This window comes from Ornithorhynchus anatinus, chromosome 2 (assembly GCF_004115215.2).
Source record: "Ornithorhynchus anatinus isolate Pmale09 chromosome 2, mOrnAna1.pri.v4, whole genome shotgun sequence".
NCBI classification, from domain to species: domain Eukaryota; kingdom Metazoa; phylum Chordata; class Mammalia; order Monotremata; family Ornithorhynchidae; genus Ornithorhynchus; species Ornithorhynchus anatinus.
The window spans coordinates 77,745,422-77,764,007 of NC_041729.1; the positions used below are offsets into that span (position 1 = coordinate 77,745,422).

An 18,586-nucleotide genomic window follows, 5' to 3' on the forward strand; every position below is an offset into this window, starting at 1 on the left:
AGAGTGAGGAGTTTTTGTTTGGAGCGGAGGTTGATAGGCAACCACTGGAGGTGTTTAAGAAGGGGAGTGACATGCCCAGATCATTTCTGCAGGAAGATGAGCCGGGCAGCGGGGTGAAGAATAGACCGGAGCGGGGTGAGAGAGGAGGAAGGGAGATCAGAGAGAAGGCCGACACAGTAGTCTAGCCGGGATATAACGAGAGCCCGTAGCAGTAAGGTAGCCGTTTGGGTGGAGAGGAAAGGGTGGATCTTGGCGATATTGTAAAGGTGAAACCGGCAGGTCTTGGTAATGGATAGGATGTGTGGGGTGAACGAGAGAGACTCTACTGTAGTGGCTAATAGTTCTGCTTCATAACAAACTTCACCCCTGGGCTTGGTTTGTCCCGGGGCATCAAAATGCTAATGCTAGTCCCATGACAACCTTGGCTGGGGTGCAAGTCCCTTCTAGACTCCTCTGCCCTGCAGCCATTCTTGTCATCCACTCTGAACCCCGCTGGTGCCAACAGAGCAGAGCAGGATCAGAGACTGAGGGTAAAACAGCAACTCAGGACCCCAGAGTAGCAACCCAGATTGCCTATGAATAGGAAATAGTAGCAAAGAGATTCAGAGCCGGAGCTGCAACGGGGGACTGGCTTAGGAGATTTTCACCCTAGACGTTGGGCTCTCCCCTACTGTAGACCTTAAACAGATCTTTGGCCTCCACCACTTCGTTTATTTGACTCTGGGTTCATTCAGTCGTATTCAGTTGAATCGTATTTATTGAGCACTTACTATGTGCAGAACACTGTACTGAGTGCTTGGGAGAGTATAAAATAACAATAAATGGACACAGTCCCTGCCCACAGTGAGCTGATAGGACTCTTTGAATGCCCTTCTGAAAATTCCCATTCTTGTCACACATTCCAAGTGACATATTAAAAAATATATTGGCATTTCCATAGGCCCATTAGTCCTTCCTGAGTAGGTTCACTTCCTGCTTACTACCTAATGTCTTGGCTTGATTTTTCCACAGATAATAGTTCCTCAGGGAAGGATATGAAGGTGAATAAGGAAGATGATGATTTGGTGTACAAGAACAGTCAAGTAAGAGAGGGACACCCCATCCCAGAAACAGGTATGATTTTAATACCAGTTTGGTAAGTGACACCACCCAACTGCAAGATGAGGATGCAGCTTCCTGGGGATTCATTCATTCATTCAATCATATTTAATGAGCGCTTACTGTATGCAGAGCACCGTACTAAGCCCTTGGAAGGAGCTTTTGGGCAAGGGTAGGCAGCCATAGGAAGTTCACTACACCCCTAAAGTGGCCATTTATCTGGATTTATACTGGATAGATTGGTTTTAAACTGATCTGTCCTCTGTCCAATACAGTTACAGCACCAGAAGCTTTCATGTCTGATATTGAAGGTCAAGGGTTCTAATCGCGGGCCCCCCCCCACCCCCAGCTACTTGTCTGCTCTGTGATCTTGAGCAAGTCACTTCATTTCTCTGTGCCTCAGTTACCTCATCTGTGAAATGGGGATTGAGACTGTGAGCCCCATGTGGGACAGGAACTGAGTCCAACCCGATCTGCTTGTATCCATCCCAGCGCTTATTACAGTGCTTGGCTAATAGTAAGCCCTTAACACAGTTATTATTATTATATTTTTCTTTTAAATTCCAAGTCTCTCTCAAACATGGGTTGGTATCAGGGACCTGAGAGGGAAACGCAAGGGCTCTGAGGTAAAGGTGGGGGTCAGACACTCCCCCTGGGGACACCCTTAGGATCTGTCAATTTCGACTCAAGTTCCACATGATGCCATGATGTTATATTGCATTACCCACATGATACACACAACATGATGTATCTCTGTTACAAATGGCAAAGGGGCACCTGGCATTTGTGCCTTCCTACCTGCACCCCGGAGCCAAATGGGATCCGTAAGTGGAGCGAGATGTCAGCTTGTCTCTTGCCGGCCGGCCCGTCTTGACTCCTCCGTCCCGGTCCCAGTCCTGGTGGGTTCTTCTCACCCTGCTGAGCTCTGGGATCAGGCCAGTGGCTTGTCTTGCCTCTGCCCTCAGTGCCAAACGGGGCTTCTGTTCTTCGAGCCACAGTGCTCTGTTTAGACCCTGTTGACTTTGCCCATCAGCACTGGAGGTAAGGTCCTGGGTAGAACCACCACGTTGTTCACCCTGTTCTACACTTGAGAATGCAGTGAGGGATCTGGAAGGTAGAATCAGAGTAGGCTTCTGATCCAGCAGGAAAATGCATCCAATTCAATCACCTACTTGGCCTACTCGCTTATTGCACTCCATGCCCCAGCTCGAACATGTCGGGCAGGGAAGAGAAGGTACTAACAGCACTGGGCAATCCCTAGCCCTATAATCAATTTCTTCCCTGAAGTTCTCCCTCCTGAAATCTCAGGACCTAGACTCATCCCTTGTTCCCAAAAGGATGCTCCATCTTCATTAGCTCTCTTGACTGTAAGCTCATTGTGAGCAGGGAACATCATGTGTTTTACCCTCCCAAGTGCAGAGTACAGTGTTCTGCATGCAGTAAGTGCTCAATAAATACAATTGATTGATTACCATTGCCCTTTCCGCGTAGCCTACTGGATAGAGCACAAGCCTGAAAGTCAGAAGGACCTGGGTTCTAATCCTGGCTCCGCCACTTATCTGCTGTGTGACCTTGGACAAGTCACTTAACATCTGTATGCCTCAGTTACCTCTCTGTAAAATGGGGATTAAAACTGTGAGCCCCACGTAGGACAGGGACTGTGTCCAACCACCTCAGCAGTTAGAACAGTGCTGGACCCATAGTAGGCAATTAACAAATATCATTATTATTACTGTTACATTTTACATTGTCCTGGACTTTGGATTTTCATTGTTTCACCTTTCTTTGTATCTGTAGCCACTTCCTCTTCTCCACCCTTTTTCTTCTACTGAGAGTCCTTTGGAATCTAGGGACCATGTCTAATTAATCAATCGGTCATATTTATTGACCCTCTTACTGTGTGCAGAGCACTCCACTAAACCCTTGGGAGAGTACAACAATATAAAAGAGTTGGTAGGCACGTTCTCTGCCCACAGCAGGCATAGAGTCTGGAGGGGGAGACAGACATTAATATAAACAAATTACGGATAGGTACATAGAGTGCTATGGGGCTGACGGAGATGTTAATAGAGGGAGTAAATCTGGGTGACGCAGAAGAGAGTAGGAGAAGAGGAAATGAAGGCTTAGTCAGGGAAGGCCTCTTGGAGGAGATGTGCTTTCAATAAGGCTTTGAAGATGGGGATTGTCTGTTGAATTCTTACTCATATAATTTTCCCAGCTAGCACTCAATACATTCTTTTGGATGAATGGCAAGTAGAGGCCCAGCTGTTATGTAGGCCTAGAACATGGGTCTTGGGCCCTAAAAGGAATAGGGAGACAGCTTGTCTGCCCGTCTCATGTGCGTGCATTTCCCCTTCCTTGATCTCAGGTAGGCCTATGTTTTCCTCTCCCCAGCCCCTTATGTGTTCGTGTGTGTCATTTTTTCTGCGTCTTGCCCCTCACAGTTAAAAATTGGCAGCCCTATTGCCAGCACTGTCAAACCCATTTAAAAAAACTCTGAAGACATTGCATTAAATGGCATAACCTTTAGTTCATTTACTTAGTTCAGTTTGCTTGTGGGAATTCTTGCTACAAGATTAACAGGTCTGCGGCAGATTTTCCAATATATATAGTTATCTAATATAGTTATCAGTCATGTTTTACCACTTTATTAGAAAATGCAGTGAAATCACTGATTTTTGAGTGGAAAAGTAGCTGGTTTACAGATAAGTGATTGATTAATAATTGGATAGGGTTTACTGTTTTAGGCCCAGACCTTCTTTTTGATTATCTGCACTATTTGATGTTTAAAAATGAAATTGAGACTTGGCTTAAGAGAAGTCTACTTACCTGAAGTGATGTGTGAGATTCAAAATAAGACTATTTCCTTACCACCACACTATCAGTTTATAGTAATCACTGCCCCAAGAAATCATTGAGAAAATAACCTGTTTATATTTTAGGAAGGGTAGAGTGCGATTATACAGTAACCTTTTGAAAATGTTTTATCAGTATTTTACTGATAAATGCAAGTAATGGTGCAAAGCTAATTTTTTACCATTTAGTAAGATTTGTTGGGCTGCTTTGAAAGGGAGAATGATGAGCATTACTGACTCTCCTTTTCCTTCCTTTGTTCAGGTGCTGTGTTGCCCCTCGCTTTAGGCTTGGCCATCACTGCTTTGCTGCTTTTTATGGTTGCTTGCCGACTGCGTTTGGTGAGGCAGAAACTTAAAAAAGCCCGTCCCATTACATCTGAGGAGTCTGACTACCTCATAAATGGGATGTACCTATAATAAATGTGATTCAAGTGGCTGAAAGTCTCATTTACTTATTTCCACCTATGTTCAATTCTCCAGTAAATCAACATCTCTACTGAAGTTGTGTGAAGAGCTACTGAGAATTTTTTTTTTTTTTAAAGATTCACCAATTCAGGAAATTTTTTATTCCAGCTCATAGTAGTGGGATGGACCACCTAAGACCATTATTGAAATTTGAAATATACATACATTTATAATGATCAAAATCAATTTTAAGGCAGATAGATGTGCCAGAAATTATATACATGGTATTGGTCATCTGTTGCAAAGTATGCTGCATCACAGAAAGAAGGCCATTGGGAGTCAGTGTTTAAATTTTTACCTCACTTATTGATCCTCAGATATTGTTTGGCAGATGTCCTATAGTTAGAGGTAAAAGAGAATAGGGTGGGAAAAGGCAGAGAACAATTGACACAGAAATGGGGGGGAGAGGGCAGTAAGAATGTTAATTCTTTGCAGTTGGTTCCGTATCCCTCTAGACTGTAAGCTCATTTTTGTGTTTTTTTTAAACGGTATTTGTAAAGTGCTTACTATGTGCCAGGCACTGTACTAAGCGCTGGGAGAGGTAGGCACAAGCTAATCAGTTTGGACACCATCCATAACCTACATGGGTGTCTCAGCCAATCCCCATTTAGCAGACGAGGGAATTGAGGCTTAGAGAACCTAAGTGACTTGCCCACGGTCACATAGCAGACTTTGTTGTGGGCAGGGAATGTGTCAGCCAACTCTGTTGTGTTGTACCCAAGCACCTCGTACAGTGCTCTGCACAAAGTAAGCAGTGAATAAATAACACTGATCGATTATCAAGACTCACCTAAAAGAGAACTAAAAGCCTTTTTATATACTCACTGAGGTGCAGTAGAATTCATTGGTGACCAAAGACAGATAATTCAGTTAAAAACACCTACTCGTTTGGAGAAACATCTGTCATATTTTGATAAGTTGCTTCTCCAAACAAGCTATTTTATTTGAATAAGAAGTTTCTTAAGAAATGTAAAGTTCTTGAAATATAATCTACTGTTTGTTAGAGCCCACACATTTCCCCCTAGGAATGAACATCTTCAGCAGGAAATCTATTGCCCAACACCAAATTTGAATGCTTGAAGCCCCCATGGACAAATCTATACCTCATTACAGACTTTTGACCTTTTCCTCAAATTTTCCCCAAGTTTTACCAGTCTAGCTCTTCATTCTAGATTTATAGCCTTCTGAATGACATATTTAATGGTCTTTTAATCTTCTCAGCACCAGGCTAAACTTGCAAAACAGGCACTAGTGGAGAGGGTAACAAATGGAAATGTGGCAGATCATAAAAGGGCTTTGATAAAACTATTTAGAAAATGGTGTTTTTCTCAGCTAATATAAGACTGGATGACCCTTTATCAAAGCATTTAAGAGGATGAAGTACATCAAACTTTCAATATTCTGCATAATGAATGAGAAGATATTTTCAAACTCCCCAAATCAGTGCTGCTTCTGCAGCTATGAGCTTGATACTCCAGGCAAAATTTTAGCTTCACCCAAATGAGACATCATGTCTGCTTCCTGAGAAAGTCAAGATTCTTGATAATTGAGCTTATAGCACTGAGAAAAGTTCCTGAGCTTCTCTGCAGGGGCCACTGTTAAATTAAAGCAATTAACTATGTGTGAATGCATTAAGATGTGTACAGTAGTGTTACGTGGTAATATGCAGTTTTTGTTTCTTTTCGTGTGTAAGAGCATTATCTGTAGACATACCCAATAAAATCAAGAGAGATTGAGGCTTATGTCTTTTTGTATGTCATCTTTTGTACTTCAAGGAATTAAAGTCAGTGGTGTACAAATTCTTATAAACTAAGAAGTCCAGTGTTGGTACTCTGTGTAAAATTAACTCCAATAAACCCTATTTTGTTCTTAAAACTTTTTGCATTGTATTCGTTATTCAAGGAGAAGGTGAAATTTTTTGGAAGAGGGAACTGAAGAACATTAGCAGCATGGTCTATTGGAAAGAGCACAGGCTTGGGAGTCAGAGGACGTGGGATTAGACCTAATTAGGATTAGACTCTAATCCTGGCTCTACCACATTCCTTCATTTATTCATTCAATCATATTTACTGAGTGCTTACTCTGTGCAGAGCCCTTTACCAAGCACTTGTGAGTGTACACACAACAATAGTGTGAGTCATTTCACATCTCTGTGCCTCAGTTACCTCACTTGAGGATTAAGACTGTGAGGCTCATGTGAGACAGGAATTCACATGAGAAGCCACATGGCTTAGTGGAAAGAGCATGGGCTTGGGAGTCAGAGGACAAGTGTTCTAATTCTGGCTCTGCCTCTTGTCTGCTGTGTGACCTTGGACAAATCACTTAACTTCTCTGTGCCTCAGTTACCTCATCTGTAAAATGGGGATTAAGACTGAGAGCCCCACGTGGGACAACCTGATTACCTTGAATCTAACCGTATGCTTAGAACAGTGCTGGGCACATAGTAAGCACTAAACACCATAAAAAAACCAAAACTGTTCAACTGGATTACCTAGTATCTACTCCAGCATTTAGAACAGTTCTTGCACACAATAAGTGTTAAGTACCACCATTATTATTAATAGGCAAAATTAAGCCTGATAAATGGAACTTTTAGAGAATTGCCTGGCTTTGGACAGGTTGCCCAGTTCAATGTCCACCGAGCTGTCCCTCGGGCCAGATATGACTCAACACTGCAGAATCAGTGAAGCAGGCAACCCATCCTAAATAGCTAGACCTAAGAATTCATTTCTGTGCTTTCCAGCAATCACCAATGGTCCCTTCCATAAATGCCTTAGTACTTACTGGTGAGGGGTGGGTATACCAAATAAATCAATCAATTGTATTTATTGAGCCCTTTGTGCAGAGCACTGTGATAAGCACTTGGGAGAGGACAACATAAAAATATAACAAACATATTCCATGCCCACAACAAGCTTATAGTCGAGAGGGAGAGACATATAATAATGTAAAAAACTACGATATGTACATAAGTGCTATAGGGCTGGGACGGGGGGCGAATAAAAGGAACAAGTTAGGGCAACGCAGAAGGGAGAAAGGAAAAGGAAGGCTTAGGGAAGACATCTTGGAGGAGATGTGGCTTCAAAAAGGCTTTAAGATGGGGAAGAGTAATTGTCGGATATGAAGAGAGGGGGAATTCCAGGACAAGGGACAGGATATGGGTGAGAGGTCAGCAGTGAGATAGATGAGATCAAGGTACAGTGAGTAGGTTGGTATTAGAGAAGTGAAGCGTGAGGGCTGGGCTGTAGTAGGAGAGTTGCGAAGTGAGGTCGGAAAGGGCAAGGTGATTGAGTGCTTTAAAGCCAATGGTAAGGAGTTTCTGTTTGAAGTGGAGGTAGGTGGGCAATCAGTGGACATTCTTGAGGAGTGAGGAATCCTAGACTGAATGCTTTTGTAGAAAAATGATCAGGCAGCAGCAGAGTGAAGTATGGACAGGAGGGAGGAGAGACAGGAGGGAGGAGAGACAGGAGGCAGGGTGGTCAGCAAAGAGGCTGATGTAGTAATCGAGGAGGAATAGGATGTTTGGATTAACACGGTAGCAGTTTTGATGAAGAGGAAAGAGCAGATTTTAGCAATGTTGTGAAGGTTGAAATGACAGGATTTATGGGTTTGAATGAGAGACTGGAGTCAATGATAATGCCAAGGTTATGGGCCTGTGAGACAGGAAGGATGAAACAGCACCCATTAGACTGCTGCATCATGTGAACCCAGCCTTTCACACCAAAAAAGCTGATAGACACTGACCTAATTTATTTCCCTGCTTTGGGGCAGAAATACATCCAAATCATCCCAAATCAGGGCCAGAGTTGCCACACATTTGCCTGGTAAACCAACTCCTTAATAGAAAGAGCATGGGCCTGGGAGTCAGGGGACCTGGGTTCTAATCCCGATCCACCCCTTGCCTGTTGAGTGATCTTTATGCAAGTCACTTACCTTCTCTGTGCCTCAGTTAAATGGGGATGTCTTCCCTCCCCCTTAGAATGTGAGCTTCATGTGGGACAGAGACGGATTATCTTGAATCTAACCTAGTGCTTAATATAGTTCTCAGCACATAATAAGTGCTTAAAAAATACCGTTATTAAAACCATTCGTCTAAGCATCCTGTTGCATTGTTAGAGAAAAAATACTGGGCTTAAAGATGTGGGTTGGGATTTACTGCCCAGTACAGTGCCTAATAATGGACCTAACAGTTAATAAAGGCGAAATCAATTTGAAATGGGGCAGGGGTGGGGGGTCCTCAATGCTGGCTATTTATCCAGTAATACCATATTATGGGATCATCCTTTACCTGGGGGGATGAAAATGGCTATGGGTCATATCTTGGTAGTCTGAAGATTTATGAATTTGTATGGAAAATATTATTTTCTTGCAGAGGAATTCAGAGATGTAATTTCAAAATGAGATGATCATGTCCTGAGAAAGTTAGACATAGCAAGACTGAGGAGGAGACTGTTTAAGACGTCAAGGAGGCATTTATCTCAGGAAATCAGAGTTGGGGCCACAACTCTTATGACCAAAATTATCCATCCTGTACTTAGAGCTACTAAGGAAAGATAAGGAATTAGGATCTCCATCCAGGATCCAATTGCTAGGACTCCGTAGGCCCCAGCGACCGTGGCTGAACCATATCCAAGCAAGACAAGATCAGTTGGGAATAACATAAGCATCGCCAATTCAAAAAATCAACTAAAAATACTTATTTAAAGCCAGAATGGTTAAAGACTGTTAGGTCTGGCTGCTATACTGTACTCTCCCAAGTGCTTAATACACTATTCTGCACTTACTAAGCACTCCATAAATACCACTGATTGATTGATACCAGAAGCCAAAGACTATGTGTGTCCCCCCTGACATGGTGGCTTCTTTAGAGCTTTGCTTGGGGAAAAAAAGCTAGGAATTAGGGTAATCTAAAATAACCTCCAAATTACGAAAATTCCTAAATAAACCTGCTCTAGCTTCCTTGATTACTACATCGGCCTCCCTGCTGACCTCCCTGACTCCTCTCTCTCCCCACTCCAATCCATATTTCACTCTGCCACCCAGATCATATTTCTACAAACACATTCAGTCTACGTTTCCTCAATCCTCTGTTATACTCTCCCAAACGATTAGTATAGTGCACTGCACGCAGTAAACACTCAATGACTGCGATTGATTGGTTGACTCATTGATTCCTATTTATCCCAGATACAGTTTATGAATAGAAACTTAATGTTCATAGTCTCCCTGGTTCACATTTCCTTTGTGTTCTGATTAACTTCATCCCCACATGAACTTATGTCATGACCCACAAAAAAGGGTATTGGCTTCCAAGAGCTTTTTTATTTAATTAATAATTGAGAATTATCTATACCACTCATATTTTAAAAAATTTGACCGAAATCCAATTATCTAGGCAGATCCACATTTTAAAAACTCATCTTAGAGCACACTTTATGTCTGCTTAGTGCAAAATGTGTTTCAAAATCCTTCAGATTAAGATTTCAGACTATTTACTCTCAAAAGTATTCTCCACCTGTAAACTTAGACCAAAAAACTGACCAAGAAAAAGACAAATACACTAGGTAGAGATTCCTACAATACCTTACAAATGTGAAGATCACTGTAAATTCCTACAATAGGCTATCCTGTATTGTTGAACAGCCTTAATAAATACATACTTTGGTTCCCAATCTAAAAGTACATGTGTAATGTGAGAGAAATTGCTCTCAAATTAAGGCAGAATTTGAAATTAAGAAATTTAGGAATATGAAGACAAAAAAAAAATCAAGAATTTCCTTAATCTACCCACCCTCAGAATCAGGTGACTTCTTAATAGCAACCAAAGTGCCCATAATTTTCTCCATGTAAAAGCTCTGCTTCAGTGCTGCTATCACATCCTTAGCACAGTCAGAGGAAATGTCAAAATTTCATTTTCTTAAAGGCATAGATTGAGCACACACGGCATGTCACTGTGACTTGAAATGATAGGATAAATTGACAGATCATTTCCCAACTTCAATGAAAACGATGCTTATAGGCGCATAATCAAAAGCCAGTTTCGATTCCCCGAGGTAATGGTTTCGGATCACTCGGAACGGAAGTGAAATCGCTGAGACACTTTAAAAAGAGGATTGTCTTTTCAAAGCCCATTCAGAGATTATGGTATGTGCTGAGGATTCAGCTTTTCAAAAGGCCTTTAAGTGTGGAATCTTGCCCAAGACTTTTTGACCATCTAAATTCCCCTCATCCCTTCTGGTCTGACCGGGGAAATGTGATGTTGGGGGAGTCGCTGCCTCAGCTGCTTCGTGGGCCTGTATTAAAACATCTCCTCATTTGACCAGGCTCCTCATTACCAGTACAGGGAAGTGGGATGGTCCACTCTGGCGACATCACCACTTTCTAACTGCTCCACTGCTGCCTCAGTGGTCCCAATGGCTCTGCCGCCATCATCCAGCAGGAAGTCTTGGTCGATCTAAACTCAGATCCTGGGATTGGGAGTATCAGGTAGGCTTCTCCATTAGGCGGGAGATTGTTGGAGGCCAGCTGATGCCAGCATTACTCACCCATGAACTAAAAGCTGCCGTCCCTCAGCTCCCCCATTGCTCCTGGGCTGGTCAGAATTTTTGTTTTTAATGGTATTTGCCAAATGCTTACTATGTGCCAGGCACTTGTACTAAGCACCGGGGCACAAACAAGCTAATCGAGTTGGCAACAGTTCCTGTCCCACATGTGAGTCACAGTCCGAATCCCCATTTTACAGATGAGGTAACTGAAACCCACAGAATTGAAGTGACTTGCCCAAGGTCACACAGCAGATAAATGGTAGACCTGGGATTAGAACCCAGATCCTTCTGATTAATCCACCAATCTGTGGGTTAACCATAGATTAGTACTGTACAACACACGGGACCCTATTGATGCTAGAGCAGAGCCTAAAGAATTGAAGTTGGTGAAACTCAAGCCTTCAACCATTTTTGCCCTTAATGAATTTTATCTAAATGGTATTTATAGAGTGCCTATTTGCAGAGCACTGTTCGGAACACTTGGGAGAGTACAACAGAATCAGCAAACATGTTCCCTGCTCATAACAGGTTTGCGGTCTACAGGAATATATACATTTAAAATGGCACTTGTTAAGCACTTACTATGTTCCAGGCACTATACTAAGTAATGGGGTAGTTACAAGGTAACCAGGTTGGACAGTCTCTGTCCCACAAGGAGCTCACAATCTAAGCAGAAGGGAGTAGGGTTTAATCCCCATTTTACAAATAACTGAGACCCAGAGAAGTTAAGTGACTTGCCCACGGTCACAGAGCAGCCAAGTGTCAGAACCCAGATTAGAACTTGGGTCCTCCAAGTCCCAAGCCCATGCTCTTTGCACTAAGCCACGCTGCTTCCCTATAGACATTATTTGTTCACTGTGTCTACTACTTATATCTATTTTTCTCCTCCCATTCTGCCAATATATCAAGCTTCTCTACCTCTAGATAGAAAATTCCTCGAAGGTGAGGATTGCAGCATTTCAGTTCTCCAAGTATTCAATAAAATTTTACATTATGAATTGAAAAAAATAAACATTTAGATAATGCAACAAACCTCTGTTAACCACAGGAACCAATTACAAATATAGTATGTTAATAAATGAGTTTCAAAAGAGAGTGATTTTGACCTTGATCCTGCCAGCTCAGACTCATGGACTTTAATCAAGTGAAAAAGCTCCCAGACCTTATGAAAGTGGTTCCTTTTCCCAACTGTAAAATGAGGCTATCACCACATACCAATTTCCTGAGTCCATTCAAATTGCACCTAAAATATTAACAGATCTGTTTGAAAAAGGGCTTGGAACCATTTCACTCTGTTCTAGCCACAGAGCATGCTGTTCTATATGCAAAAACAACCAAGTTCATTTTTGCTTTTAACTTTATTTGGCAAAGCAGCACTGCATAAACTGTTCAATAATTAGGACAGAGCTTACACAGCAGGCTAAATTCATACACTATCAGTAGTAAGTTATAAACAGGAAAAATAATGAACTTTGTATTTTTTTTTATTTTGAAAGGCAGGAGTAGGAGAACTGTGTCAATTATGTCCAGACTGAACAGTTTGAGTATATGAGACACCTTTTGCGATCTCTTGAAGTATAGTATATACAAATGCCTGGTTTCTAAGGTATCTATCAAAGCAGCTGATTGTATCTATTACATGCTATTCTATGACACCACATCAAAAGTTTTAAAAAGGAAGCTCACTTGTATTTTCTTAGGCTCCTATAATAGATAACTGAACCAGATATTGTGTTGTAGTGCCACAGGGTGCACAGAAGCAAATTGATCAATGAGTACTGAAACTGAAATGTGTCCAAGAAAAAAAACACACCCCCATAAAACAAAGTCAAATTTCACAAACTAGCTTTTTTTCCCCGGTTTTGCAGAAATCCCTTTCTTTCTAACACTTGAAAGTAAAATCAGACCATGTTAGAGTAACCCTGCCCAAATAACCCACAAGTAACCCTTTATCATCCCTCTGTCAGATTATCTCTGGGCTGCTTTAAAAAAATAAATGGAAAACCCACAAAACCACGCATTTTCATGCTGATTCTAACAGTATAACAAAGTCCAAAGCAAGCTGCGATGCTGTTGGTTTTCAAAAAGGCTTTTAGAACTGGAGATGAGCAAGTCACTGAAATACTATATTCAGGTCAAGTCGATGTAGCTTTTACAATTCATCCCTGCAGAAAGAAGACATAGAAACAGTTATATATCCCACAGAGTTTACCCCTCTCATGTTTTCACTTCTCATAGTGCATCAACAGGAATACAACAATCACCAAAGGGGGGAAAAAAAAAAGCTCAGAAAACACATGCCTGAACTTTCTCCAAGCATTCAAGCAAAAGCCAAAGGAAGAATCAGCCATCTCAAACATCGTTCCGCTACTCCAGTGAAATGTGAATGCTTTGCCCTGTAAGACCTTTGTTTTTACTTTAAAATCTACACAATTACTTTCTTCCACAAATGCCATAAACACAGAGAGATTTCATAATCGCTAAATTTGATCATCTCCCTAATTTCATTGTTTTGAAGACTGTGCCTGAGTTAGGTCCAACTGGTTTGTGTTGGGTTGAGGCTACAAAATAAGCCCTTGATTTTTATTTAACTTTTACACTTCATTTGGGAGGGCCGCAGTCCACAGCTCAGAAACATTTGGAGAAAACAAATCATCTGTTTGTATGTTAGGCTTGTAGGCGGATTTCATAAACCAGCTCCTAAAGAAACCACTTGCTCAGCTAAATCCAACACTGTGAATCCAGTGACTGCCAGGGAAAGGAATAAAAATGCACACTAAAATGAAACCATTAGAATGGTTTCCCTCGCAGCTTAATGATTGGGGGATAATTGAGAAACCAGAAAGTTACTTGAAAAATTGAAACAAAAGGTGAAATAGATAACTTGTTTTCCACAGAATAAGTTAATGATTGAAGGTGCACTCAAATATTATTTTAATTTCGATCACATTTTCTGATTTTATATTGTAGATCTTGCCTTGCAATTTGTCATTTCATTCCTGAAATAGAAACATATTATTCTCATTAACACTACTATGGCCTCTCATTAAAGTTTAGAAACCTTGCCTATCAACAGTCACTTGCATGCCTAGATGCCCTGCAGTGTATTTAAGCCTTACAGAACCTAATAATAATATTTGTTAAGCACTCATTATGTGCCAAGCGCAGTATCTATTGGGGGAGATACAAGATAACCAGGTCCCACATGAAGTTCACAGTCTAAGTAGGACAGAGGACAAGTATTGAATCCCCATTTTGCAGAGGAGGCAACTAAGGCACAGAGAAGTTAAGTGATTGCCCAAGGTCACACCGTAGACCAGTGGCAGAGCCAGGATTCCAGAATTAAAACCACAGTCCTCTGATCCCAGGTCTGTGCTGTTTCCACTAAGACACAATCTTAAAAAATTCCATTTATTATCTAAAAATATCTACACTGAAATTCAGATATATCCAGGAAATGGCTGTTTTTATTTTATATTAAAATTAGTCACAAGGCTAAACATTTTGATATGATAAACCTAACTGAAAAGAGTCAGTGTCAATATTCTTAATTTTGAAATAATTCATAATACACTGTCTAGATGTAAGGCTCTTTTAACCTTGAAAATACATGATAGCATTACAAATAGTATTGCACAGTATTAGTATAACTAAATGGGTTAGTTTCTATTTAAAATTATAGCCTTTTATATTTATTTTGGACTCAAGGTATTTCAAAGAAAAAAGGACCTCCAAAATGATACGAAATTGAAGCATATACACTTCACAGTTTTTGTCACCTAATACACCTACTGAAGACTTACTTAAAATGACTTTAAAATATGAATGCCTGAATCTAATGTTTAAATGCACATGTACAAAGACTTCAAGTCTCCCAGAGTAAAAGGGGAAGATACAAAAACAAATCACCATTAAATGTCTCATGAAACAGTATTTTGACTCAACCTTCAGATGACCTCAACAATTGTTCTTTGAGACGTTAAATGTATTTTTAAAAAATTTATACCTTGTTTAGAGTATTTTAAGTTCAAAGCCTTTTCCTCACATATTATGAAAATGTTGAGGTTGCTTTTCAAAATAATTCAATTGTGTTAGAAAGCTTTTTGAAATGAGAAATCAAAGGATGTTCTTTGATGGAGTCTGATAGATTAACCGATGTCTTCTAAAAAGGCATATGCGGAAAATAATCAGAAAACAAAAGCAGCTATTCTTAAATCACCCCAAATTTAAAGTTATTTCCCTTATTTTTCCTTTCCTATTGTGAAATAGATTGCTCCCTGGTTCCTTTAAGGCAGGATCAGACAAAAATTATCAACTGCCAACTTGTGATTCCCAGGAGATGTCAGCTGGAAACAATGAAGATCAGCTGTTTATTTGCGAGAGGTGCTAAAATTAATGAATGGAGTCTAATCACATCAATTAACGTACAGCTTCCCCTTAATTTTTCTGTCGTTTTCAGGGCCATATTGTGGTACAGAATAATGGAGTTATAGCAGACTTCTAGGATCTAAATGAGGATTAGCACCTGTGGGCCTTGGACTGTGTCCAACTTCGTAAAATGTTTGACACATAAGTGCTTAACAAATACTATAAAAAAAAACTAAACAGGCCAGGAATGGCCAGGAAAAGTGTTAAGGCCCTAAGCATGCCTATCTTCCCTAAAGATTTGAATAAGTTACTTTGAGCAGCCATCTGTTTACTACTCCACCGACTGTGCTACCTGCTACACAAAATAAAATACATCATCATTTAAACTAAACACCGATTTCTATCCCAACTGACATCTTATTTGCAGTGAAGCATACTGCTAAAGCAAACTGCATAACTATTAAGAGTTAATAAAAGTGATCACCCAGTGGCTGTGCCTGCATGGAGCAAGTGTTTTATTTGAAAACAATTCCAGCTGATCAGGTCCTGCACATACATAAGGAAAACGCTAAACGGTCAACCTAATATTAGAGGAGAACATTCCAGAGGGACAAGACCAAGGTTTTTGGAATCTTGGGCTGCACCTGCTTGTTTTGAATCTCTAGTCCTACCTCCAACCTTAGTCCAGGAACTGTCATGGCAGTAGGTTTGGCTGCTTAAAATGGCATGTTTAGCTTTTATAACCTCACCACACCCAATCCTATTTCCTATCTCCTGCTAACCTAGAGAGCCTCCAGGCAATTCCCAAAGGTCCAGGCAAGCTGGCAGGGATGGAAAAGACACCTTTAAAGAAGCTGCTGCAAAAGGTCAGGGTAGCCACCCCTGAGGAGTAGCAGCAGTAAATCAGCTGAGGCATATTCAAGGGCACTTTGAAAGTTTCATTCCCGTACTTTTCTTTCATTACTTTCGTGGGTCCTGGGACATGTTCTGAGCTCCCTAACTACAGGGTTCCGTGAGGAACTTAGATGTAGGTTGGAGGACAACCTGAAGTGATCAGACAAAAAACAAAGTCCAAAGAAACTTAGATTACTCAACCTGGAAAAGAAAAAGGTGGTGGATGATTTAATAAGTGTTCTTCAAATTCAGAAAGACTCTCACAGTTACTCTCAATCTCCACTGAAGGCAGAGCAAGAGGCTTGGACTTAACCTACAATAAGTGGAACTGCAAATCGGTGTAAAAGGATTCCTGACACTGAAGATGGTTAAGCCTTAGAATAGGAGGCTGTGGAGTCTCTCCTTGAAGACCATTAAACCTCACATAATAATAACTGTGTAGTTTGTCAGGTGCTTACTATGTGCCAGGCACTGTTCTAAGCACTGGGGTGGACACAGTCCCTGTCCCACATGGGGCTCAGAGTCTTAATCCCCATTTTACAGATGAGGTAACTGAGGCACAGAGAAGTTCAGTGACTTGAACAAGACCACACAGCACACAAGTGGAGGAGCCGTTATTAGAACCCATGACGTTTTGACTCACGGGGATTTTCAGGTCTTGAGTAGCATTAAAAGTGGTATTGACTAAGGGCAAAGGGGTGTGACTCAGTATTTCCCATCAACTGGACAACAGTATTTGTTGAGCACCTACTGAATGCAGAACGCTGTACTAAGCACTTGGGAGAGAACTGTAGAGTTAGGAAGACATGATTCCTCCCCTCTAGGAGTTCACAATCTAGGGGACCCATAGAAAATTTTCCAGCTCCATGATTATGGAGGAGACATATTTGAGCAAAAATTTGTGTTATGTCATTTCCAAAAATTTTTCATCTCGGATTGATAGTGTGTAAAATGTATACCCTGTATGGCTGTATGTAAAGTGATACAAAGATGCAAATGAAAAATGCAATTATCCTTTTTTTATTTATAGAATTCGCCTCTGGATTTTCATTTTTAGTGATTTTTCAACTTCCCAATTTATACTTAATTGCCCAATATCCCTACGGATTGATTTTTTCAATAAATAAATGGAAGATGCAATCGGGTCTACAATTAAAATATCACAGACAATTGCAGCAAATCTATCCAGGAAGGCAGGATGAATAAACTGCTGAATCACTACTGAATTTTTTTTTTTTAATGGTATTTTGTTTGGAGGGTTAGGGCACGTGCTTGCCTAAATATCTAGCAAATTCAGCATGCTTGAATTCATTCATTTCCTATCATTTTTAAAGCAAAATTATTTTTTGCTCTTCCTTTTGTTCAAATCTGTTAATAAATTTAGCACAGTTAAATTGGTTAATATTGGTGATTACTATGGAAGATCAAAGGGGAAATTTCAATGAGTTTTAAGTGTACTCATTATTAAAATCTAGAAAAATAATTTTTGTTTCTAGATTTCACTAACTCTGATTTTTTAGAGAAAACAAAGTAAGCACTTTGTAGCTAATACCAGAATCCAAATTCCACTTGATTTTAAGTTCCCCCAGTGTTTTAAGGATGTTAATGCAATCACTTATCCTATCGCGCCTTGATTACTAAATAAGGCTCCTCGCTGACCTCCCTGCCTCCTGTCTCTCCCCACTCCAATCCATATTTCACTCTGCTGCCCGGATCACTTTTCTACAAAAAGCTTTCAGGCCAGGGTTGCCCTCTCCTCAAGAAACTCCACTGGTTGCCCATCCACCTCCCCATCAGACAGAAACTCCTCACCATTGTGGCTTTAAAGCATTCGAGCACCTCGTCCCCTCCTACCTCAACTTGCTACTCTCCTACTTCACCCCGGCCCGCACACTTTGCTCCTCTAATGCTAACCTTCTCGCTGTATCTTGATCTCGTCTATCTCACCACTGACCTCTTCACACAACCCGTCTCTGGCCTGGAATGCCCTCCCTTCTGTCCTACAGGTAATTACTTTCTCTCCCTTTAAAGCCTTATTGAAGGCACATCTCCTCCAAGAGGACTTCCCTGAATAGCCTCTCCGTTCCTCTTCTCCCACTCCCTTCTACGTCACCCCGACTCGCTCCCTTTATTCGTCCTCCCTCCCAGCCCCACAGCACTTATGTACATATCTGTAAAAGGGACTGTGTCCAACCCGATTATCTTTTATCTACCTCAGGGCTTAGGGCAGTGCCTGGCACATAGCAAGCACTTAACGAATACCAAAATTATTGTTGCTATTAATATTGCTAAGAACACTAACAATTTATTCATCTATACTAATGTCTGACACCCCTCTAGACTGTAAGCACTCCATAAATA

General features: G+C 40.9%; 2 protein-coding genes across 5 annotated transcripts in view; one reads left to right on the forward strand and one right to left on the reverse strand.

Annotated features, from left to right (window-relative positions):
• The window catches only part of LRP11 (LDL receptor related protein 11), a 48,691-nt gene extending 42,398 nt beyond the window's left edge, over positions 1-6,293 (forward strand). Inside the window, exons 8-9 of the mRNA XM_029083384.1 lie at positions 1,012-1,113; positions 4,216-6,293. Of these exons, the coding sequence (XP_028939217.1) occupies positions 1,012-1,113; positions 4,216-4,370 (257 nt within the window). The 3' untranslated portion in view covers positions 4,371-6,293. The remainder of the gene's footprint in view (positions 1-1,011; positions 1,114-4,215) is intronic.
• A 6,009-nt stretch (positions 6,294-12,302) lies between these two features.
• PCMT1 (protein-L-isoaspartate (D-aspartate) O-methyltransferase) overlaps positions 12,303-18,586 on the reverse strand; it is a 39,215-nt gene continuing 32,931 nt past the window's right edge. For all 4 annotated transcript variants that reach the window (XM_007660243.2, XM_007660238.3, XM_039911151.1 and 1 more), the window contains exon 8: positions 12,303-13,128. In XM_007660243.2, coding sequence (XP_007658433.1) covers positions 13,116-13,128 — 13 coding nt within the window. In that variant the 3' untranslated portion in view covers positions 12,303-13,115. The remainder of the gene's footprint in view (positions 13,129-18,586) is intronic.